Source organism: Drosophila eugracilis, unplaced genomic scaffold, assembly GCF_018153835.1.
Source record: "Drosophila eugracilis isolate 14026-0451.02 unplaced genomic scaffold, ASM1815383v1 contig_1104, whole genome shotgun sequence".
Classification (NCBI taxonomy): Eukaryota; Metazoa; Arthropoda; class Insecta; order Diptera; family Drosophilidae; genus Drosophila; species Drosophila eugracilis.
The window spans coordinates 241,747-267,872 of NW_024571881.1; the positions used below are offsets into that span (position 1 = coordinate 241,747).

Here is a 26,126-nt window from a genome sequence, read left to right on the forward strand (position 1 = left end):
TAACAATTTTTCTCATATCGATATTCCTGCAAAGCTGGTCACCCTACTCAAGCGATTGTTTATTTTGTTATTCGACGTTGTTGGAAACTGATTTAAATCAATTTTCGCTGCTAAAAATATTTCAAAACTTACGAAAAAAGCGCGTCGTTTGGTTCCTTAAAATTCCGATTGAAAGGAAAAAGTTGGCATTTAACTCTCCCACCAAAAATAATTAACAGCCGGAGCTGCAAATTTTTGGGGCATTAAAAATGAGCGCCGAAGCCGCCAACGAAAATGTGGAGCATCAAGGTAAAAATTCATTTCGTCCCGCTGTTTACTCAAGTCATTTGCATAGCCATTAAAGTGGCGCTCTAATATTTGTATAGAACCTCTTTCAGTGCCTTAAAATATCATTAAGCCAAAAACTGTGGTCTGAGCTTTTCTATGTTGGTAAGGTAAACGGGGGTTAAAACGGAGTAATAGCGGTTGAGTTTGGCGAATAATTCTGTTTAATTAGAAATTAGGGAAATGTCGACTAAATTTAGGCAAGTCAGGCAACTCAAGAAAAATCGTTTCCTGTTGACCTTTTCTGGGATTCAGGACAGCTGCATTTTGGCCATACACAGTCGTGTTGACTTACACTGAGATAAATTGTACAATACAGTTCAAGATTTAAATGAATGTGAAAAATAAATATGAAAATCACTGCGGATATATATATATATATATATATATATTTTTAATTAAATCATTTTGTTTATTAAAATAATTCTTTTTAAATCAGTCATCTTTGTTTACCGAAATTCCGATTTTAGTTTCCGAACATAAAAAATATTTTGTAATAAGTGTCATGAATGAGTAAAAATTAAAGGTTGCTAAGTGCAACATGTGCACGAGTGTTTGGCTATTTCCTTCCTGTCCACTTCACACATTTCCTATTCTCCCCGTTTCCTTTCCTACTTATTGTTATTTCTTGACCTCTTCCTGCTTTTCTGCCGCAATATTAAAAATAATATTTGTTCACGGCCAAAGCTAAGCCAATTTTCCCCACCTTACCACACATCCTACTTTGCTGCCCTTGCACAAATCATTTGACATTTGCCGGCAGAATCGATGATTTTCATTTCCATTTCCATATTACCGCGTTTATCACAATTCGCGTGACTTAAATGGGCTTTCTTATCTTTTCAAACGGCGCTCGACCACAAGTTTTATCAATGGCAGTTGAGCCTGTTGAAAGCGTTCTTAAATTGTCTTAGATTAATTTTAATTTATGATCTCTGACAGAAGTTAATGAATTGTGCCTCATAAACACATGGAAAACGAAAATAGTTTCCATTTCTGTATATACACACTTTCATCAATTAGAGTTTATCTTGGCTTTTTGAAAGCAGTTTCAAGTGGCGGTCATTTTCGATATATTATAGGGTAATAATTCTGTATGAGTTAGTTAAAAAGAGGGGTATTAGCACCCTTAAAAATATTAATTAAGCTTAAAAACATCTTAGGTAAAAGCCTTATTTTAACTCAATAAACGTCAAAATTCCTTTACGTGCTGTTTAATTGTTTTTTGCCTAAACGTGGTTATTTGTAGAGCATTTAAAAAATCTTTCTCCTATACTTTATCGCTAAACCATGCAAATTGTCGTGAGTTAGCGTTTGATAATATTTGCCAAGCGTTTGCATGAGCAATGCTAATTGTAAATTCATTTAGCGCCCGTCCGGAGATTATAGTTTCTGCACCCCAGAACCACCAGCAACAACAATAACAGTCACAATAATGATGACAACGATCCCCTTCCATTGGGCTAATTAAATTGCATATCTATATACATATAACCTGACCGCCACCAGAGGTTTCCATTGTTGCAGGTTTTTTGTTTTTTTTTTTATTATTGTTTTCTATAAGGTGATATGCAATTGTGCAATCCTCATGAGTTGGTCTATTTATAGAGTCTGGGAAAGCAACGGGCACGTTGTTTGGCCTCGTTGTATTTGTTGCATGAGGGAGCACCCGCTTTGGGGGTACTACTACTACTATTCACACCCCCTTTTGACCACCCAAATCCACCCAGCCCATGGGGTGTTCGTTCGTGATTGATATTTGTCTCGTTGGGACACGGACACCTTTTCAATTGTTTTGATTTGAGAATCTGAAAAACACAATTTATAATATTGTTATGCATGTTTGCAGTTTTTGTTTTTGGTTTTGGCTTTGTGTATTGCCCCCATGCCTTTTGCATTTCCTATATTCTATATTCAATTTGGCACGTACGGCCAATGGATGCCTTTTTATGGCATCCCCCATAGGGAAGCACCTGCATTAGTTATGGTGCAGACCCACAAGTACCGCCCCGTCTAACAATAAAAAATACATTCAATTTGAGAGGGAAATATTATACAATTTGGAAAAACTGGACAAAGGCTAATAGGCACTTGAGAAATTTGGCAAACATGATCAAAAATAATTCAGTGAGAACTTCTTATGGCCTCAAAGTTGTGAATTGTAATATTGGTTGGTTCTTTAAAAGATACTTAATATATTATTAATTAGTTAAATCAATAAACCCAACCTTTTTAACGATATGCACATACCAAGATCATAATTAGAACTTCATAAAGATCTTCACGGGTTGTCAAGCCACCCATTTCCAGACATTAAATTAGAATATATTTGAGTAAACGAACCAATTGAAATGCCCAGAGAAAGCCAACAAGAATTCAATTGGAAGACAATCTGTCAGATATGCATCTCATAGTTTATCTGTATACAAAAATTGAACCTATTGCGGCAATGCCATAGAGAAATGAAATCCCAAAAATTGTCTACACAAATTTGAATTTCTAGCAATAACAGTTGCTTGTTGCCGAGGCCTGTCGATTGTGAATTTCCATTAATGGTTAATCAATGGTGATTGAAAGGGGGTACGTGAGATCCCCCCGGTCACAGACATCCGGATTTCTGAGTGTGGCGCATGACTCTAAATGAAATTTATAAAAAGAACAAGCGACTTTTCTCCCGCGACACTTTGGGGCAATTACGAAACATTGTGGTTGTTGTTGCCTCCATTGTTGAAGCGACTTTAAAGCAGATTAAGCTGGATTACAATAAATTGCTTACATACTGTAAAATGGCAAAGGAGCGACCGGAAAATTGCTTTAATTTCGCATTCGTCTGCGTTTACACATAAAAAATGAAATGAAATAAATAACAAATAAAAATCATGCCCACATTTCCTGCAAATTAAAGTGCAAAATTGAATTATTACGTTCTGCTGAGCGGGCATTCGGCCAAAATAAACAACAGAAAACAGAAAAATTGGTCAAGAAAAGAAGGAAAATAAAATATCAACATTCCAATGATTGCGACAATAGAACATAGAAAAATATCTATTTGAAAACGGAAAACAAAAGATACAACACTTCCCAAAAAGTTAGGTAAGCTGTGGAAGAAAGCTGATACTCAATAAATATAATTATAATGCTGAAATGCAAAAGAGAGAGGAAAAGACATTATCCAAGTAGCCAATCTATCAATCTATTAACACATATTCCAATCTATACATCATATATATTTTAAGTTTTTGAAACGCACTGTCCAAATTTCTACATTCATGTGGAAATGTTTTGCTGAAAAGAAGAAACTTTTGCCACAATTGCCGATGCCACTGCCATGACCAACTAGTCAAGGGGTCTATTTTTAACATAGACTCGACTTTTTCGGGGCCATGAAATATGCCGAACAATATCTGAGGCAATCGCCTATGATTAACTAGGCGACTTTTTAGATATCTCAGGGCATTGCTCGATTGTGATTAGAATTCTGATTAGAAGCTCGTTTAGATGTCACATTTTTATAGCTGCTAAAAACATTTGTCAGCGATTTGTTAATTGCACAGAAAAACGAGAAGACTATTAAATAATTTTATTTTTTATATATTTAATAGACAGCCAAAGTATATAATTTTCCACACTTTTCAACCAAATGCTTTGCTCTTTCATTATTGTTACCGCACAATCGGCATGTGCTAGCATCAATAAAAATCCGACGAAAGGTTTTCATTTATAAATTATATTTCACATAGCCCAATTGGCTCCCCAGAGTGCGAATGTCAGCGCAAAACTTGACGCTTCAAATCTCAAAAGAACAGCCAGTGCACTTGGTCCCAATTGACCCAATTTTAATGTGATTTAAGCCCTAAGACTGCCCAGCTCTCCAATTACCCATTCAAACGTAACTTCATACACAAGGAATATTTCTTAAAAAAATAAAATCATTTCATTTCAAGTATAAAAAGTACCAAATATTTATTTTTAATTTCCATAGATATATAATAAAGCTATCAAATTACAAGGACAATATCTTACAGATAATGCCAGTTAAAATAGCTTTATTTTTCACTGTGTAAGGAACAGGGAACGGAAGCGGTAGGGGCGTTTAATTACACGCTTACACGCAATTTCCGTTGCAAATACCGCTGGGGGAAAATTTACCCGAGGCGGGGCCGAGACTTCTGTTTGCTTGTTTGTTTATCTCGGAATACTTATGTTTATTACGGCAATTTTAGTCGATTTCACCTGTCTACCTTGCCGACCTTTGGCTTCGAGGAACACAGTTTTTAATTCATCCATTCAGCTTGTTCAACAAATAAGATTTTCAATTAAATTCTGTGTAAACTTATAAATCGCAAAGATTCAGATAACATAGAAAGCGCTGCTGGAGAGGGAAATCTTTGCTTTGTTTTTTGTAAAAAGTCAGCATGACTGTTGAATATAGTAATATATTATATATCTAGTCATTCTGATCCAACTCCTATAATTTAAAACTATCAGATATTAAACCTTCCTCATTTCAGACCACCATGTGCACTTCGACACGAACACGGTGAAAGATGACTTCGAGTCGGATAGTTGTGTGACATATCAAAGGTCGGGCGACACGATTGTCGTGAGCCTGGGTTTTCTACAAATCAATCATCGCTACCTGATTGAACTGAAGCTCCCAACCTCGCTGTTTGGCAGCGCGGGGTCGCTGGGCAGCAAATTTGAGCCGGTGGTCAGTGCCACGCCGAGTCTGCACTGCAAGATCACTGAGTTCGCGGGCACCAAGCATGATGAACATGACTTTTTCGAGATGAAAATCGAATTCTTTGCATACAAGGAGAAGCTGCTGCGCGAAGTCCTACACATCGTCAGCTCGACCAATGCCAAGGAGCTGCTGCAGCTGGTAATCGCCGCTCGGGTCTTGGGAAAGGGCAAGGGAACGCCCATGTTGCGAACCGGGATCCATTGCATCGGCGTAGAAAGGGATGAGGATGAGTCGGAGGCATCGGACTTTGCTGGCTTCGACAGCAAGCCCTAAACTGGAAACCAAATTCTCGCCTTGCCGCAACTTGTTTTCTTAGTTAATTGCAGATAATTACATAGTTCTTAAGTAAACGAAAAAGGAATAATATGTAACGTTAGTTATTACCTACATAGCAACCAATTGTGTATGTGAAACTCATTGAGCATTTACATTTAGGTTTCGGTTTCAGTTTTGCTTGTTTGTACTTAACATTTGTAAATTAACCGTGTCCGAAATTGTCAAGTATGTAATACACGTGAGTGGGCAAACTGCCAGGAGTTCTTGACTTTTTTAATGATATTCAAGACCATGTTATGTCACAATATCTTGACTTTCCCCTTAAGATTAACAAATATTTGCAGTTTGTCATTAAGTAAAATGGAAAAGTTGTTTTTGTTTTGAAACCTAAACGCTTTCATAATGTATTACGTTTTATGCATTTAGCAATGCATCAACGGAGTCAATTTAATGACATTTATATAGTAAATAATTTGTAATTCATAAACAGAAAGACGCTTTCAATTATTAATCAATACGATGTCTCCCCTCAATTTAAATGGTTTTAAAATTTAAAATTGCACTGTACATACATATACATTTCCTAGAAACTGCACCATATACAAATTAACTTTACAAAAATACCTATACTAAAGATATATATCCTCCGATATACACAGAGACCAAGCTATAGACCTCCTTTTAAATGTGTATAGAGACATTGTGAAAACCAGGAAATTAATTTACCCAAAAGTATGCAAAACCAGATGCAATTTAATGTACGACCAAATCGAGGTGCTCGTAGCATAAACATTTATGCATTAACCGAAGCAAGATATTAAACCTTTTTGACTAAAATTAGCCCAAAGACGTATTTAGCAAGGGCGTTTTGATAATATATTCAAGTTTATAACACTTAGCACTGTCAAATGTATAAAAGGCACCGTGAACCATTAACTAGATTTTGTAAATTTAATATTATAAAAACTGATCAATGATAACCAAATTACCAAAATATTGGTGACCATTATAACATCATACATTTAAGTTAACTACGGATTATGCCCCCAGCAACCTGCTTAGGTTGCCGTAAATAAAAACTCGTTAAAAACCCTATAAAGGTTTGATTTATTTTTATTTCCTTATTTTAAACAATAACTTGAGAAGGGAAGGGAGATATGATATACCCGCCACAAGTCACAAACTAGACACATGTTGCAGCAAAAAATAGTATAATGTCATTTCCCCCATTTATAAGATCGTCATATCGTGTATAAATGTTTTACACGCTCTTATCACTGAACTTAAATTTGAAAGTTAGTGATACCAGGTAATAATATAATAAAAATATTGTATAAAAAACCTCAAAAAGCTTTTGCCAAAGCGAACTTTTCTGTTCTTTAAATTTCACTATGCCTGTGTATTAAAGAAACTGAATAATTAGAATATATCTTATATTTATCTTTATTATTAAGAATTTATTTCTTATAAACGCCTACACCCATGGCAAGTGACGTCACAATTGCCTGGAACTTCGCGCGTTTTCCAACACTCTCATCGCGATGTCGGCAAATATGGCGTCCGCTAAGCAGTTGTTGTGCTGTCGTGTGGTACGTGTGGCTGGTCCAGAAAATTCTTTTTCTCTTCAAATAGGACTATTATTTAACTCAAATTCACAATAAAAATATGGATAAAATGTGCCGTAAATCAAGCTGTGGTGGTTAAAAATAAAAAGTGTCAGAAAAACAAGGTTTTTAATGGCCAAATGAGGTTTTTTCACTAGGGCCTGCCAGTTTTCTTGTGCCTGTGTGTGTGTGCGTGCGAGGTGTACCAAAATTTTCAGCCTGAAAAAAAAGTTGAGGAAAAAAACTTTTTTTTTTACCAACTTGGCAGTCGGGTGGTTGTACATGTGTGTGTACAGTCGGCTCGCTTGCTAATTTTACGCAAAAAACCACAACAATAATGAGTAAAAATAGTTTACAATTGCAATTGCGTATGCGTGTGTATGATGCTGAGCATGAGTGTGTGTGCGTAGTAGGTTTGAGCATGTGTTTGTGCAATTTTTTCCGGCAGGCAAAAATCTCTCCATTTGCAACACTGAAAAATCGATAAAACTGCAGCAAGACTTTTGGTGTAGATTTCACCAGCCAAAAAAAAAAGACACAAAAATTAAGATTTTTCCTAATCGTTTCCACCTTTCTCTTTTTATTATTCCACAGCTTTTGTAACTAAAACTCCGTTTTGACATCACTTTCATCATAATCTGAATACAAATAATAATAATATAAAATACAACAAAAATAATGATATAAAAATAAAAAAAAAACCATCGAAAACGAATCAAAAAATAACAAATACAAAATATAAATCGCATATAATTGAAAGTTACAGCAAAAATACATAAAAAACCAACAACAACATAGCTCAAAAGAAAAAAGTCAAAGCAAAAACTTTTTAAGTTTTTTGGACTCTTCTTTGTTTTTGTTTCGTTTGCTTTGCAAAGAAAAAACACACAAAACGGAAAAAACGAGAATTTTTACGCCGCCCGTGGGTGTGAGCGAGACAGAAAGACAGAGAGAGGGAGATAAAGCGACTGCGCAAATAAAATAAAACAAAACAACAAACAAAAAACAAGCCAAGCTTGAAACGAAGACTTTCAAATAAAACAACAAAACCAACAACAACAACAACAAACCAAACAAATTGAAACGCTGTGAAATTAACTCGTCAATACTCAAAAGCACCAACAAATAAAAAATTAAAAGAAAAGCTAAAATAATAAAAAGCAAACTACGAAGGAGCAAGTAAAACGGAGTTCAAAAAGAAAACGGCAAAAGCACTGAAAACAAAAAGGCAACGGGAAATGAAACTAACGGGAAAATAAAGGCAAAGGCGCTACGGCGTACGAGCTCTCGAATACAAAAAAAAAAAAAACAAAAAACAAAACCGAAAAAAAAATACACTTTGAAAAGCGCTAAAAAATCAATCCCAAAATTCCTCATTATTTTTCCTGAAAAGCTTTAATTTAATTACGAATTTTTTGTTGTTAAGTCAAAGTGAATTCAATTTGCTAATTAATTTAAATTAAGACAAAAAAACAACAGCAACCGAGCTAAAAAAGCAGCAGCAACAACAAACAAACAACAACCAACCAACAACAAACAACTGAATTAATGTTTTAAAGTACAAAATAACCGGGAGTAAATCAACAACAAATAATTTAAACATATTAAAAACGATTTAATTTAAAACGCAACATCAATCTAAATTATTCTACTAAAAATAAACAAAAAAAAAACTGCTAGAACTTAAGTCGAAAGTTATAAATTGATAAAGGCCCAAAAGGGCGAAAAGGAAGTGAGAGACAGAGAGATCAAAGGAGGGAGAAGCAGAGGAGAAGATTAAAACCGATTAAGCAACAATTGTGCCGCAAAAAGTGTGAATAAATAATATATACTAAAAATAACGGTAACAATAAAGAAAACATTTAAAACCAAAAATCTACAAGAATTCTATAAGTTTTAAGTCACGTTTTACACAGACCTACAACAACAACACCAGCAATTTAACTTAGCCAATAAAATTAAAAACTAAAAACAATAAATTAGTGAAAGATAAACGGATTAAGAAAATATATACATAAAGAACACATAACAAATTCAAAGCTGCGGCCTTGTGCCAAACAAACAGTTTTTAGTTTTTTCCAATAAAACATTGTTTTTTACTAGTTTTCAATTCAGTTTTTTTTATAAGTGTACCTAGTGAGAAATGTTAAAAGTCTAAAACAGCAAAAGCAACTGCAACAAACGGAGGTAAAACGGAGAAAAAAACAAAACAAATTCAAAGAAAGATTTAACAACTCTGTGATAATTACTGTAAATTTATAAATTTAAATAAACAAAAAGGAAAAACGCAAAGAAAAACCACAAAAAATCTCTAATGGAATGAAAGGAAAAACCCGTAATTTTTAACAATAGGCAAAGAAGAAGGAGCGAAAGAGGAAGCAGAGAACAGAAAAAAAACATCTTAAACCAACAACAACAACTTTACACTTAAGAGCAAATGCAAATGAAAAGATAAAAAACATTGAAACAAATTCGTGATATCTTAAAGGACTTCGATACATATATACTATAGTATATTATATATTATATTATATAAACTATTAAACTAAGCTTAAATCTAGTAAGCGTGAACCGAGAAAACAAAAAAACAAAACAAAGGAATAAGTGAAAAATAACAAAACCAACCAACACAAAGCAAACATAAAAACCCTAGGTTATAAAAAGACTTCAAAACGCATTCAAAAAATATATATATATTTAAACAAAACAAAGTAAATCGTAGGCTTAAAGTTCAACATAGTAAATGAGCGAGGATAACTCCACATAACGGGTGTCCTATATCTATTATATATTAAAATATAAAACAAGAAAAACCTTAAAACTCATAATTTTTGCTTAGTGAATAGTAAATGAAACAGCAATAACACAGCAACAAAAATAACAAACAAAAATATACAAATCGTGCAACTGAAAAGTAATAGCAACGTACAGCGAAACAAAATAGGAAATCGACACTGAAGGAAAGATTGAAGGAGAGCAAGAGGAAGGAACCGGAAACGGAAGTCCTGCGAGGAAGAAGAAGTAGCATCAGGAGAAGAAGAAAGAGATTCGAACCTCGTCCCCAAAAATCATCGTTGTACTAAGGGTATTCGAAAGTAAATTAAAAATAAATCACTACTACTTCCTATAAACCACAACGATTGCCTACAAAATATATATTATATATATGTATACTATATAGAAAACAAAAAACAATATAATCAAGCAAAACACACAAAATATTCAAATATCAAAAAAAGCTAATCTAACCCAAAAGTAAAAAGTATTCCCAGTGTATTTTTCTAGTAAAACTAAAGTAAAAATATAAAAAAAAATCAACCAAAATCATTTCAAAGAAAATGCAATAATTCAATAATAATTCAAAACTCGAACAAAAAACACCAACGGCAGCAGCTGGTATGCATTTTCATCGTAAAACAACAATATTTTGAATACACAAAACGAGCAAAAAAAATAAATAAATAAATATATATTACAAAAAACTTTAGAAAAAACCAACAACAGACCCAGGAAGGAACTTCAAACTACCAAAACAAACCAACAACGTTACAATATTTGTCGGCATTTTTTACAAACAAAAAAAAATAAAAAAAACACAACAAGAAACACAAAAACAAACCAACAGTAAAGAAAAGCTAAGAAAAACAACCATTTTTTTTGCGGGGCATGCCCTCAAGAAAAGACAAAAATTTTTATTAACTTCGAAGACAAGGAATTTCAGTGCCTCTTGTGCCAGTGTTTAGCCAAAATATATATACACAAAAAACAAAAAATAAAAAAAAAACAAATACGTATTTATTGCTTAGTTTTTTTCTCTTTGATATAAAAAAAACACGAAAAAGTCTAAAAAAAAAAATAAACATTAAAAACAAAAGTGAGATCAACAAATCTGTTTTCGGTAATTTTTCGCGCTTTCTTCAATTTCAACTCTCGTTCCAAACGTTCTCGTCATTCGCATCCATTATCGGATCGGTTTATCGGGTCATACCACTGACCGCCCAATACCAATAATATCGCAATTGCAATCACCATCGCCAAGAACCAATCTCCAATTTGCTAGTCCTTATCAGCATTTCTCTTTGTTTGTTAATATCCAATCAATCAATTCAACATGAATACCCAATCTAAAGTGTACCGCACCGGCGAAGGTAAGTTGGGAATTGGTTCCCTTATTTACACAAATTTTATGTAAGCTTCAAGCTCCTTTTTTTATTTATTTCATTTGTTTTCTGATTTTAGCTTTCATTTTTTTATATCCCAAATTAGTAAATAGACTTTTTCAGATAACATTTTAGTCTACTAATAATGTTTTTCTTTAACATTAACTCTTTAGAAATCTATGACAACTTGCCATGCGATGGCTATTATTTCAACATTAATGAGATTCGCAACTTGGGAATCCCGACTACATTTCCGACCATTGGAACCTTTACGCTTGACTCAACAACGCTGGGATTGCAGCCGCAAGGTCAGGGACCGTCGCAGCAGCAGCAGCAACATCAACAGCAGCAGCAGCAGCAACAGAATATGCATCATCATCAACAGCAGCAGCAGCATCAACAACAACAGCAGCAGCAGCAGCATATGCAACAGCATCAGCAGCAGCATCAACAGCAGCAGCATCAACAGCAACATCAACAGCAACAGCATCAACAGCAGCAGCAACAACATCAGCAGCAGCAGCAACATCCAAGCATTGGAATGTTTGATGCCAACGAGGTTAACGATGTCATTCAGAATCCTCCTCAAATCGGAGTATTCCAATCTAACAGCGTTTTGACCAACGGTGCTGGGAGTTCCTCTTCGATCTTTGGCTCCCAGTCGAGCAATTCTTCAGCCGCAGCTGCAGATCCTAGCCAGACCACCCGGGAAACTGGTATCATTGAGAAGCTGCTGGTGAGTAGATGAGGGGAACTTTCACTTGACCGCAATATCTAATTTTATGCCCTGTGTTTCGTTTTAATTTTAGCACTCCTATGGATTCATTCAGTGCTGTGAGAGGCAGGCACGTCTATTCTTTCATTTCTCGCAATTCAGCGGTAATATTGATCATTTGAAAATTGGGGATCCCGTGGAGTTCGAGATGACCTATGATCGCCGCACCGGCAAGCCGATAGCTAGTCAAGTGTCTAAGATAGCCCCAGAGGTTGTTCTCTCCGAGGAGCGGGTTACCGGCACGGTGACCACTGAACTGCGCACAGATAGCGCCAACAACGTGCTCAACTCCAGTGAGACCACCGGTCGCATTAGCTATGAAAACCGAGGCGAATGCTTCTTTTTACCCTATACCAAAGACGATGTGGAAGGCAATGTCAACTTGCGCGCTGGCGACAAGGTCAGCTTCCAAATCGCAACGAACCAAAGGTGAGAATTAGTTTTTAGATAGCTTATAACCCTTTTATAACTTACTTATATATTCATTATTTATTATTTTTTAACAGAGGTAATCTAGGCGCCTGCCATATTCGCCTGGAGAATCCGGCTCAGCCGGTTAAATATCGTGGCGTGGTCTGTTCGATGAAAGAGTCGTTTGGCTTTATCGAACGCGCCGATGTGGTCAAGGAGATTTTCTTCCACTTTTCGGAGGCCGAGGGCAATGTCGAGTTGCGTCCCGGTGACGATGTCGAGTTCACCATTCAGACGCGGAGCGTAAGTGGCAGCGGCGATCCGACCAACCCCAACATCCTTCAATCAAAAATGCAGTCTGCATCTGTGCCTCCACAGGGCCGTGAATTTGCGTGCAACATCACGCGCCTAGCTCCGGGATCAGTGATCTTTGAGGACGTGGACAGCACGGTGTATAAGGGCCAGGTGCTCAAGTCGCTTGATCGCAATAATCCTGTGCGTCAAAACAATGATCCCTTGCCAGGTCGCATTCGTTATAGGGCTTTGGATTACTCCGAGGTGGAGGTTTTGTTCGGGGACAAGGATCAGAAAGGTGACTTTACTCTGCGCCATGGTGATTGGGTGCAGTTCCTTCTTGCCACTGATAGGCGTGATCAATTGCAACGGGCCACCTCGATTGCCCTTTTGGACGAGACCTTCAAGGTGTCCGGTGAAAAGCGAGAGCAGGGCACCATTGCCTCGCTTAAGGAGGGCTTCGGTTTTTTGCGCTGCGTAGAGCGTCAGGCGCGTTTATTTTTCCACTTTACTGAAGTTTTAGATACGGTGAGACATTAATAATAAATAGGTTTACAATATAAGTAAACGCTAATTACCACTATTTTGTTAATTTATATAGAGCCGTGAAATCGATGTCAACGATGAGGTGGAATTCACTGTCATTCAAGAGCCTGGATTGGCCTATAATAACTCGCGTTTGCAGGCCATTCGCATTAAACATTTGCCGCCCAACACAGTGCAATTCGAAACCCTAGTGGCCAGCAACATAGAGGGTATGCTTTAATTATTACGTTTTTAACTAAAACCTTTTTTTAATTCGAGAATTCTTAAATTAAACAGGCTGCGTAACACGCGAGGCGCCCAAGAGCCCAATTAAATCTCAAGATCGCGTCGAGGGCGGTGTGATTACCTACGAGCATGCCGATGTTAAAAAGACTATAATGTATTTTCTTAAAGACTGCGAAAAACCACCAAGGATTGGGGAGCGAGTGCGCTTCGATATTTACATGGTAAGTTAATTACTTACATATGGTCCAGGAATTATCTATTCAGTAAATTCTATTAAATACTTGGAACGAAGTCTAATATTGTTGTTCATCCACTAGGTCAAACGAAACAAGGAGTGTATAGCCGTCAATGTACAGCAAGTTTCGCTGCAGCAGCAGCAGCAACAACAGTTGCATCTTAATCAGCCAAATGCTGGAGGAAACATCAACCAGAATGACCAGTTAGCAGGATTGTCGAATGGAATCAGTAGCAGCAGCTCGAATGCTTCGCTACAGAATGGCTATGTGATGCACGGAAGTCCCGGTGGCAGTACCAGCAGCGTGGGAAGCAACAATCCGGGTCACCAGGCGGATGACTTTAAGATGGAAAACAACAATCATGCCGGATCTGAGGCTGGCCAAGTGTACCGTGGCTTTATAGCCGTTATGAAGGAGAATTTTGGATTCATTGAGACTTTGTCCCACGACGAAGAGGTCTTCTTTCACTTTAGTAACTATTTGGGCAACCCGAATTGGTTGGAATTGGGACAGGAGGTGGAATACACTTTGGCTCGTAACGGGAATACATCCGTTTCTGGAAACTGCCTGCCGGCGGAGAATGTCCGCATGCTGCCCAAGAATTCCATTCCTCAGCCGGCTGTACTAGAAACCACGCACAATGGTGTGGTGGCTCGTCCGCTGCGCTGCATCAATCCCGACCAGCAGGAATATGCCGGTCTCATTGAGATTCTCGATGAGTCACGGACTACTGTGATTTCGCAACACGAATTTGGGATCACTAGTCTGGTAAACAAGAGGGATCTGCTTCAGAAGGGTGACCTTGTTAGCTTCCGCATTGATGAAAGCGGTCGGGCTGCGAACGTGAATGCCGTGAGGCAGAAGAAACGCGCCACTGTGGACTCCATTAAGGGCCAGTTTGGATTTCTCAATTTTGAAGTGGAGGACGGCAAAAAGTTGTTCTTCCACATGTCCGAGGTGCAGGGCAACACAGTCGCTTTACATCCAGGCGACACCGTAGAGTTCTCCGTGGTCACCAATCAGGTAATGCTGATGATTAATAATACTAGAATAATTATATATTAACAAAAAAACCTATTTGTTCATCAGCGTAATGGAAAGTCTTCGGCTTGCAATGTTCTGAAAATAAACGATCGTCCAGATCGTCTGATCTCGCGCCTCAAGCTCAACGGCGATGACACTGTGCCGCGCCTAATACTCATTCGCGCACCCAAAGGACCGCAGGGCAAGGGCTTTTCCGTTCTAGCGCGTCATCCACGCATTCCAGGTGAGCAAAACTTAAACCCTATCATCTTATTGACCTTGTCTGACCTGGTAAAATTTCATTTTCTTTAGGCAACTTGGTGGAGTAGATTGCTGAAACTGATGCACATCAAAGACAACTACCTACAGCTATATATATTCTTGTACGCAAGCCATAAGCGAGCAGGCTACCAATCAACCAACTAACAGAAACGTGAACTTGTCGCCCTAACCATATACACAAACATTTATAACGAATATAATCCCTAGAAGCAAACACTATTGGAAACGATCGTAATTGATAATAATTGATAGCAAAGGCATACATTTAATATTTACGAAACTACTTAAAGGCAACTCAACAAAAGAACTCTTCGTGTCTGAAATCGAAACTTATTTGTAATATTACCAACTAACCCCTCCACCATTGTAACGCTTTGTTTTCAACTAGTTGCAACAGTGATCCGCGTTGTGGCCAGTTTGAAGCAAAATGAAATTGAAATCCAAGTGTCTGAGAGAAAAAACCAAAACGTTTGTATACGTATACTATTTTCTACTAGTTTGCTTTAATTTTAACTAATTAAAAAGAAAAAAAAAGAAAACCAATGCGAAAAACAAAACTAAGTGAGATGAAGGAAACAAGCAACATAATCTATGAAGTATTTATTATAGAATGGCAACGAAATCCTTGCATTATTGCGTTAGAATTTGTATAGAAACCAACACTCTCTAAATACATTTATCTATGGCTGGGATAGTTCCTGCTTCTATTGTATCTTGCTCTAATCGTATTCTTTTGTACTTCTCGAAAACTGTTCTTTCACTGCTTTCAATCTTACTGTTAACGATTTATATTTATTGAATAATAATTGTACTGTTGCAGCAGCAGCAACAACAAACAAGAAATCAATCAATGGAGTGAAGCAAGAAGAAAGTATTTATATCTACAAGTACATATATATTTTACATATTCATTAACGTAAAAACATACCTAATATTAATGTTATTATTTCCTTCGTTTTGATCTTCGCTTGTGAACACACACCAAGTTGTTTCGCCAATTATTTTGTTGCATTCAGACGGTTGCATTAACTTATTACATAACATATATTACACAAAACATACATGCTACATCGTAAATATTTATTTAAACAAACAACAAAACGCATTACAAAAACTCACAAAAAAAAAACAACAAAATATTGAGGAGAGAAGAAAATTACGAAAAGTTTTGTGTGACGATGAAGAGCAAATAAAATTTGCTGCGCCAAATCTGTTGAAACCATTTAATGAAGATTATAAAAATAATTTTTAAAAAATCTATATATACGAGGAAAAACTAAAAAAAAAATTAAATAAAAAACCAAAACCTTATGAGCGTGTCGTGTGTCGGTAACAAAGAGCAAATATTGTGAAAATTATGAATTTCAATTACTAAAGAAACAAAAACAAAATAATGTAACAAGAAAAATACAAAAAAAAAACACATTTAACAAGCTAACAACAAATTTGGGATCAGTACGTCCTATTATAGCCATGTTATATACAACTACAACAGCAAAAACCACAAAAAGAAGAACTTACATTAAGCAAAACACAGACACTCACAGACAAAAAACCAGAACAAAGAGCAAAAAAAAATAGTAACTTTAATATTGTATAACGGATTATACATCTACATACATAAAGATATATGCAGGATATAAATATATATCCAGCAGGGCGGGTGGGGTAACTGAGGTTGATGAATATAGTCGACAGAAATGCCAAACGCCATCGCAGCCCAAAAACATTTTCAGAGCGGCCGGCACCTGGGCATTTTGTCATTCATGCAATGCAAGAAATGAACAGCACAGTAACTAAAAATCCTTATTACGAAAAACCAACAAAAAACAACATAAAACATTTCAAATAAAACACAACAAAAAAATCGAAAAAACTTTAAAATGTAACAAAAACATCAAAAAAGATACAAAAAAAATACAAGAAAAATACATACATACATATGTGCTTGAATACGAAAAAAAAATCGCAAACTATATAAGTCAAATAATACAACAACAACAGAATAAATAATAAATACATATTTCAATAAACTACAAATCAGTCCGGTTTATTTCTTTAATCTAATTTGGGGATATTAATATATCAAAAGAACGCAACAGAATTATAATAAGAAAGGATAAGGATTTTCGAAGATACTTCCCCAAACCCTAAAAGTCGTTTCTTTTTGGTTTAATTTTTTGTTTTTATTTATAAGAATAATTTATATCTGCTTAGATTTGTTTGGTTACATGACATGACTATGGTATGGTATCATCATTAGCTTCACTTCAAACTCTCGTGTGCTTTCTTAAACTTCACTTTCCATTCGGTTGTTGGGCTCTCTTTTTAATATGCTGGGAATTACAATTTGTATCCTTTGTCCTTACGCTGCTTAAAATCTCAAGATCCTTTCATTTTTCGTTTATATACTTCTATACTCGTATGTGTTGAGGTTATTTCAAACATCTTATGATTTAACTTTTGCATTGATTTCTCGTTTAGTGAATATATTGCATTGATTTCGATTCGATTTTGTTTTTGCACATTAAATATATATCGCCTATTTATAAATAAATATATATATATATATATCGCTTAGGTTTAGTAGATATACGAGTATGGCAAAAATTGTGTTTTTTTGTGTGGGACTAGAACTGTTTTTGTTTTGACAAATTTAAAAACCGATCGATCGATTATCATATCATATATAAAGCCAGTAAAAAGGGATTCGTAATAAAAATTGAATTATGATTATATTCTCGTTAAACATTCGGGAAGATTAATTGATTCGATTTGAACTTACGAGTACTATTACAAAAACGTTCGAGCTTTGTATAAAAAATCGAGGTAAACTTGATAGTGCATCGGATCTGCTTGGGTGTTGTGTCCTTCACTTGTGTAATCCTTGCTTGCAATTGGTGTTAAGGGGAAACTCAGAGTTCTGTGTTTGTTTTTTTGGAGGCATTTGCCACCGAAGGCATTTCAATAATGGCTGTGTTCGATTCTGATCTCCTACGATGATGCATCCAATCAACAATATTCTGTTGGTTTTTCTTTTTTTTTTTTTTTTTTGGATGAAACGATGGACTACTTATAGATGGGCTCATGGGCATGATAGTGAAAAAAAGCATCGACCTAGTTGAGATACAATATATAGACCAGATCTTTTCGTTTTCTGATTTGTTAATCTATATCAAAGAGCGAGAGAAAATTTGAATTTTACTTTTCGTGTGTATTTTTCGGGGTGGGCAAGTTTTTCTTCCAGAACTGCGTATATACGAGTTATTATTTCTTATATATTTGTTTTCTCTTAATAGGAAGAAGTTAGATAGTCTTAATTTAAGTGTACATAGCTATATTTGATATCCAAGGGTTGTGCTTAACTTTTTGTTCGCCTTAGTGGCAATATTTTAATTGGTTTTCTTTTTTTTGTTTCTTTAATAACCTTTTTTCGAACGGGGAAACTTGAATTGCTTGTGCTGGCTACGCCAAGTGGGGTTTTCTTAGGGTTTCATCTTCTGGGATCGCCTAACCTAGCGTAACTGTGTGTTGGGGGACAGGTGTGTGAGTCTGGTGCTCCTAAATCGAAGAATATATACCATGGTTTTAGAGTCTAACGCGTTTTTCGTATGCTTCTTGATTACAGTCGACCTTCTCTAACTTGCGATTTAATATTACAAATTTGAATGGCACTAGCGTTTAACGACTGAGTTTCCTACAATTTGGTATTATAAATTAATGTTAAGATTTATATTATTTATATTATAAATTAATATATTTCAATAAACAAAAAAAACTTTAAGCAAAAAATAATTACATATCTTATAGAATTAAAATAAATTACAAAGTTAATTTAAATACCCTAAAATAAAAAAGGAATCTGAATGTTTTTCTTTGAGACACTAATTAAACTTTTACACTAACAGAAAATGACTACATTAATAGAAAACAATTTCACCGATTAGAATCCTAATTTTGTTATTTTTAAAAATATAACAACCTACTTAAAATCTCAATAAATATTTGGAAATTGAGAATATATTTCCAAATTTTCTTCGAGTTAGAGAAGTTCGACTGATTGATTTTTTTCATTTAGGTGATGCACTGTCATCCGGTTTAACAATCCGCCGGAATGGCACTTCAGGCGCTGTTCTTGGAGACAAACTCGCGCAGGATGTCGCCGGCCATCTCGATGTTGTTGCGCGAAATTCCCAGGGCGGTTATCGCGTTCTCCTTGGAGTAGCCCGCGTTCATCAGCCGGGCAATGTACTCCAGGTTAATGTTCTCGTAGGGCACGGTGCCGCAGTCTTTTTGATTGATCGTCACGTTCGCATAAAGCAGCGGCTGGGATTGCTGGGTAGGATTAGATTGCCCATTGCCCGACACCGCTGTCGCTGTTGTCGTCGTTGTAGTTTGGCTCTGTTTGGCCGGAGTGGCCTTCTTTCCATTGGCCAGTGCTGCAGCGGAACCACCACTGCTGGTGGTGCAAAGTTGCGTATAGTGGGAAGATGCCGAATCCTGCCGAGTCAAGGTCACGCCGCGCGCCTCCAACGGACGGGTATCGATCACTCCGCTAATAGTTTCCGCGGGACCTACCTCCACGATGTCCTCGTCCAGCAGTGAGAGCACCGGCGATGTAGTACTCGTTGATATGCGTTGCTGTCGCATAAGATCTTCGGCCAAGGTGTCCACGCTGGGCGAGACATGTGGCGGAATCGGTGGAGCAGTCGTTTGCGGCGGCACATTGTCCAAGCTGCACTGGATGTTGTCGATACTCTTGCTGCTGCTTGGTGGTGGTGGAGCCGTGGCCTTGCTGGGTGTCTCTACGCCAGGTGAAGATTTTCTGGGTGGCAGAGGAGGAGCCACCACTGCTGCCGCCGTTCCAGGTGTACCCGGATCATGAAGATTCTGTAAGATGGCATATGAACTCGAGCTGGAAGCATTGTCGCTGGAGGTGCTGTTGCTGCTGGTGGAGTTGTGGGGCAACTTCTGGCCATAGGTGGAATTGGCAACACAGGATCCAATTAGCGGTGCACTCATTCGATTTGTGTTCTTCTGACTGGTGCTGATTCCGCCGCCTCCACCTCCATTGCTAAGGACCGCCGAAGCAGGAGGAGCCGATGGCTGCGGTTGCTGATGCTGGGAGGAGGATGTTGAAGCTGTCACTGTTGCTACTAATGCTGATGAGCAGGAGGAGGATGTGGAGGCGGCGGCGATGGAGGAGCATGAGCTGCTGGGTAGGCTAAGGGTGGGCGTGCCGCCCGCATAGAGATCGTTCTGCACGGCCATCAGACTGGGCGTGGTACTGCGGCGTCCCAAACGGGGCGATGTGTGAGGACTGTGCTTCTCGGCCGCCACCGTTGAGGATGTGCTAAGTGCGTGGAGCGATGAGGTGGCTATGTTGAAGTCGCCCATGTCCTAAACATATCCAGAACAGAAATCAGATTAAAGGTATCCTTAAAGTTCAGTGGTCTTCAGTCATGGAATAATAAAAACTTCTAAAGTAACAAAAAGTTTCGAAAAAACTTTACTAAACGATTAAATAAAAACAATAGTCAGTGTAATTAAAATAAAACTAACGAAATTTAAATGAGACTATGTACAAATAAAATATGTTTAGTTCTTTTCCTTATAATTCCATGTGAAGGATTCCAACTGAACAATGTTGACCCCTTAAGCAGGTGTTTTGCTGATCATAGAGCATGCCGCTGGCTGGAGGAAATGGGCATGCACGTCAAACAGAAAATCTGAGGAAAATAAGAAGCCTCTAGGAGAAACACAGCTAAATAAATGAGGAAACATAAAAGTCAAGTCAAACCAATATTTAAATATTCGTATTATGCATATATTTTGTTTTGTTTCATTTTTTGTTTTTGTTTTTTTGTGGTCGTGTGTTGTTGTTTTTAGCCGTAATCTTATTAAGGAAATCAAAAACTAAATGCTAAAATGTATAAAAATTGCATTAGATGTATTATATAAATAGTCATTATCGTGTAGATTAATGCGATCTGTTTTAGTGTTTTTTTATATTAAGTTAACGAAATGAGCCGAAAAATGAATTCGATTTTTAAATTTATCTGCTAATACTTTTTCGTTCGTATTTTTGATAGCAACGAGCGCTATAAATTCTGGCCTTGTGACACAGGAAATCAAAAAATTAATTTACATACAATCTAACTACATTATCGATCGATTCGAGGCCTCCCTTTTGGTTTAGCCTAATTTCTTAATTTTCTCCTTTTTTTGTTAATAATAAATTACAGTCTTAGGGCAGCGGGGTGGCTGCTTACAAATAAAATTGAATAGATGAGGGGGGAGGGTAAACGCACGCTACTACAAACTAAATATATCTTTGGAAGTATTAAACAATAAACTAAAATGAAATAAACACATAACGGAGTAAAATGAATAAGAAGCATGATAGATACAAGAAATACTGCGGTTTACAGAAAGATAAGAGAGAAAATTAAGCTCGATGTGAAAGAAAAATTACAAAGTAATACAGAACTGGTTACAATTATTATAAATTCCATAGTGCCTATGTACAAAAGTGCAATCGAGGGCGAATCGAACCGATTAAAATGATTCATAAACAGAGGCGAACGTGATCAATAGATAGAGAGAGCGTGAGAGAGAGAGTTGGAAGAACGAACAACTAAACGAACGCACACAAACCAAACCAGCAGAGAGAAAACAGAGGAAGCGATAACAAACGATGGTTGATGAGCGACTTCCGGTCAAAGAACTTTAACTACGTTATATGCATGTGCGTGATGGACAATGGATGCGGTTGTCTGTGTATATGTGTGTGTGTGCGTGGGTCTATGAGTGTTAGTTGCATGAGTTTGGCTAATAATTTAAATATGTTACAGCTAAACAAACAAAATTAAACTCGAAACTGCAACTGCAAACTGCAGGCTAAACATTAAACTTATATAAACAATAGCAGTTGTAAAATCTAAAATATATAATATATATATATATATGTATATATATAGGCATATATAACTGTATAAACGAACCAAAGGTAATCATAAGAGTAATATGTATATAAATAGCAGCACAGGCGGCAGCGGAGCAGGCGGATCAGGCTGTGAACAAAACTATACCTCAGTGTCGTCTTCTTCCTGCTGCTGCTGTCGCCCATTGGTGACATTCCGGTTGTGTTGTTTGCGCGGATCGAAGGCGTCCACGACAATCTGTTCGGTGCCCTTGATCTCAGCCCGACAGAAGGGACATCCCTATAACATTTCACTGGTTAAATTTGCTCTATACAGTGGTTTAGTTATTTTCGCTCACCTGTCCCTCGGAATCCACTTGCCAGGAGGTGAGGCAGGGCGTGCACAATAAATGTCCGCAAGGTTCAATTCGGATGTCCTTGTCGTTCTCCGCACAGATTTTGCACAGCTGAAAAGTGCTGCCTGTAATCGCGAGACATATTTGTTAATACTTAAGAATTTTAAGAAATTACCTTTTAAACTCACCCATTTCACAGTATAGTTCGTATTGCTCTTGGGTTACGGTGATGTGGTCCTCGGTTGGACTTTGAACGGCAGAAGACAGATCCGGATTGTAAGCTTGGCCGTCCGGATACAAATAAAAGCCCTCGCTGAAAGTTTAAATAAAAATTAATAAGCCATAAAACTCTAGGTGTAGTCTAACAGAGGCTAATTTCGTTTTAAAATTTAAATTTTAAAGAAAACCGTAAGAAGTACTATATCTCACCGATGGCCATCGAGTAGCGCCTGGCACAGCGACTTATTCTGTGGGATTGTCTGCAGAATCTCTCCCTCGGCAGTGACGTATCCGATGGCCCATTGACCCAAACGCGTGCAGGAGAGCCGAAACACATAGCTGCCTGCCTTGAGGATGTAGCGCTGCAGGCGAGCTTTCACCTCGTCGTATGTGAGAAAGGCCACGTAGCCCGGGTGTGTGACGGCCAGGATCTGCCAGTTGCGCAGTAAGGTTACCCATGGCTGAAAGAGTCGTGTGAATACGTCGAACTCGAAGTTGGAAATGAAGTCGTTGCAGGTCAGATCAATGGTGGTCTTTAGAGCCATAGCCTCCAAGCCGGAGATTATGGGGTGTACTTTATTTAGCTCCTGTCGGAAGATCTTCCAGGGAACCAATGTGCTGTAAAAAATTCAAAAAGTTGTAAGTATTTGTATTTATATTTGTTATCGGAATTTTCTCCATTATGTTTAAAATGTGTACATAGCTACTGATAAAGAAATCAAACAAGAGATTTCTTTAACCGCAAAAAAAAGTTTATTGTAAGCGCAATGATTTTATCACATTACGATAAAAAGTAAAGTACCATATGTACATCTCAGCGATAAAAAGCAAAATAGGGAAGCCTAGAAAATGCAAGATAACATCCTAAGAATAGAACCGAAATCGAATGTTTAGTTTCGCAGATTTCGTACTTTTTAAAGATACTAAATGATACATTCTAAATAACTGGCCAGCGATGGTAGTGAACCGGTTAAAACTGGTTTGATTCTTTCACGATTTTGGTTTTGATTTTCAAACCTTCTATCTCCAACAAGCTAGCAATAAGTTTAAACCAAATGCGATTTAAGTTCCAAACTAGGTCTGAGATAAGCCTTCAGCTCACCTGTTACCGAAGTTACTCTTCCAGAAGTCTGCCGCATCTGCTTTGGTGATCCGAAACTGATCACCGGCGAAGACCCCGTTGGGGAATATAGCCTTTAGTTCACTGAGCATGTGCGAGAAAACCAAACTGAGCTTAGTGAGATTCCTGCGGTAGTGGGAGTTCTCGTCGAACATCTTCTCCTTGCCCTCCTTAAAAAGCTTGATGGCCTGCTTGCATTTTCGCATCAGGTTGTTGATGAACACGTTGAAGTGCTCGTTGGCATGGAGCAGGTGCATCTGATCCTCGTTCTTCGAGTAGATCAATCTTAAGCGCTGATAAGTATCCGGCAGGATATCCAAAATAAATGGTGGACTATTCTTTAGGTTCATCTTGGGCTGTTGGCATAGTTTGACCACCTTGTCCATCAGTTTCCAAGTCTTCTCGAGCGTCTTCTTATCGGTGGACAGGCGCTGTGAGACGCAAGCTTCCGAGATGGCGCCGTGGAGCTTGGAAAGCAGCGATGGGAAAATCTTTGGCTGCGATTGCACACGGGTTCCACTGCCTCTCGTCGCCATCTTTTCTCTCTGTCGCTGCGCTGCCGACTGCGCTGCCTCGTCTTCTTCTTCTTGCTCTTCTCCTTCTTGCTGCTGTTGTTGTTGCTGCTGTCCGTGTAGTAGTAGTGGTGATTTCTATCCGACTTTTCTCTTAAAATCTAATCCAACATCCGATTTATATCCCCCAACTAGGGGAATGGCTTTATCTTTAACTCTGCACTTGGCGTGTGCATTTGGGGCTACGCGTTTCGGCGACGTTTGCGTTTTTAAAAACCCACACAATATTTTCGACTTTTTCAATGAGTGCGATTTCGATGTGACCGCGGCTTCAATGCTAGTAAATACCACTACATTTTTAGCAGTTGGGCACATTGTGCGAAGGGTTGCATTTGGCCGTGACGTCACAGTTGACCGCTTTAAAGAATACGTTACAAAATGGCGAATTTAAAACGTTGTGCTCAAGAAATGTACTACTTAGCATAAGGATTTGATTTAAAGGATTTAAATTCGTTAAATATAAATACGAATGAATATGTAATGTAAAATAATTCATAACTGTAGAATTGTACCCTGTAAAAGGATTTAAGCTGAAAATTGGTAAATTGGTATGTAGTTGAATTTTTCCATCTACCAATATTTTCCTTGCAGAGGCGAGAACTCTCCCCTTGCCATATAATTTCCGCCATTTATCGACCGATCCACAGCCTTGCATTTATATAATACTCGCACTAGTTCGCAGGTCCAAAGCTGTGTTTAGATGGAAAGAAAACCCGCAGAACAGGTGCGTGGCTCTTGCCTTCTATCGTTTATTATGGCCATCTTTTCGCACACGATTTTTTTTCTATTTTTTTTTTAATATGCACTGGCACTGCAGCCACAATTTTCACTTTCCATTTTTATTGGCAACCGCAGGCGAGTGCCGTCAAATATTTGGCCAAAAAAGAAACTGCACGGCTGCCAAAAGGTTTTTACGTCTCCAGCCTGGCTTTCTTTTAATTAAATTTTGGTTTTCTGTTTTTAGTTGATTTTTTTTATCTTTTATTTTTTGGTTGTGCGCATGTCTTTTTGTTTGGGATCTGCAAGTTGTCGTGTTTGGGGGCATTAGTTCTGGGCGCTGGCGCTTAAAGCCGAGTCACGCCTGTCATATGCAGTTTGGCTTTTTTTGTTGAGCTCGGCATTTGGCCGTGGCTCTCTCTGATCTGCCCAAAAAGCTAACTGTAAACATTCACTTACTGACCTCTTTTTCGGCGGCAACTTCCACCTCCACTCCACTCAATTTTCTTTAATGCACGCGACTCTGCCGCCAATGATCTGCTTCTTCATCTTCCTCCACCCGCCGCCTTCGCACAGTGGTTCGTTTTTGAAAAGAAGGGTATACCGCATTTTCCAAAAATCAGGATTTATGGCTTTACGTTACCCGAAGAACAGCTTAAATGCTTCAAAAATGGTTAAAAATTCTGCAGTTAGCAGCACTGTGGTTTGGATTTTACAAATATAATTTGTTCTAAACTAGATAATTTAAAGATTTAAAAGTATAAGTTCTATATAGATAGAACAAATACTTTAAATTAAATCTCGAAAAAAAATAATTTTGAATAATTTATTATGAGAAAAACTTAAAAAAATAGCGTTAGAAATATCCTAGTTTTGTTAATCAGGACACTGTGCGCTGTGAGAGTGGGAAATGTGTGTGTGTGTGTGCTTTGGGAGATTGTGTGTGTGTGACCCTTATTCGCAACAGTTGCTGAGGCGTAAAATTTATGGCTTTAAAGTCTACAAGTCTATAAACACAGCTTCCAGGCTGCACTTTCTACTGCAACTGCAACTGCCAATGCCACTGCCACTGCCGCAACCACTGAAACTGAATCGTGGATCGTGAATATTGTATATTGGACGTGGGATATTGGAGATATTGGAGGGGCACGGCTGGAGATGGATCTGATCGGATCGGATCGTGTGTGTGCGTTATAATTTCAAATGCGGTTCGCCTTTTTGGTTGCATTTTGCTGCCACTTTTGGCAAATTAAATTTGTACGCAAAACCGATTAGGCCAGCAGACATGACCAAGTTGTTATTTTAAATACCGACAACTCC

General features: G+C 37.6%; 3 protein-coding genes across 4 annotated transcripts; 2 read left to right on the forward strand and 1 right to left on the reverse strand.

Moving 5' to 3' along the window:
* The first annotated feature begins 52 nt into the window (after positions 1–52).
* LOC108109795 (UPF0687 protein C20orf27 homolog) lies at positions 53–6,439 on the forward strand. The gene is made up of 2 exons (XM_017218504.2): positions 53–288; positions 4,836–6,439. The coding sequence occupies exons 1-2, from the start codon at positions 249–251 to the stop codon at positions 5,339–5,341; spliced, it is 546 nt and encodes a 181-aa protein (XP_017073993.1). The 5' UTR covers positions 53–248; the 3' UTR covers positions 5,342–6,439.
* A 451-nt stretch (positions 6,440–6,890) lies between these two features.
* On the forward strand, positions 6,891–16,778 carry LOC108109793 (cold shock domain-containing protein E1). 2 transcript variants are annotated; one of them, XM_017218502.2, is made up of 10 exons: positions 6,891–6,933; positions 7,543–11,096; positions 11,282–11,844; positions 11,918–12,312; positions 12,390–13,116; positions 13,190–13,343; positions 13,411–13,580; positions 13,677–14,618; positions 14,685–14,862; positions 14,931–16,778. In XM_017218502.2, exons 2-10 carry the CDS (start codon positions 11,060–11,062, stop codon positions 14,945–14,947), a joined length of 3,183 nt encoding a protein of 1,060 aa, XP_017073991.1. In that variant the 5' UTR covers positions 6,891–6,933; positions 7,543–11,059; the 3' UTR covers positions 14,948–16,778. The 2 variants fall into 2 exon arrangements, with proteins under 2 accessions (XP_017073991.1, XP_017073992.1); XM_017218503.2 differs by lacking the exon at positions 6,891–6,933 and adding an exon at positions 6,999–7,020.
* Positions 16,779–17,064: 286 nt separating this feature from the next.
* LOC108109825 (E3 ubiquitin-protein ligase CBL-B-B) lies at positions 17,065–24,384 on the reverse strand. The gene is made up of 6 exons (XM_017218561.2): positions 23,500–24,384; positions 22,608–23,015; positions 22,367–22,491; positions 22,182–22,303; positions 21,992–22,123; positions 17,065–20,300 (listed from the first exon to the last, which is right to left on the reverse strand). Exons 1-6 carry the CDS (start codon positions 24,051–24,053, stop codon positions 19,023–19,025), a joined length of 2,619 nt encoding a protein of 872 aa, XP_017074050.1. The 5' UTR covers positions 24,054–24,384; the 3' UTR covers positions 17,065–19,022.
* Positions 24,385–26,126: the final 1,742 nt, after the last annotated feature.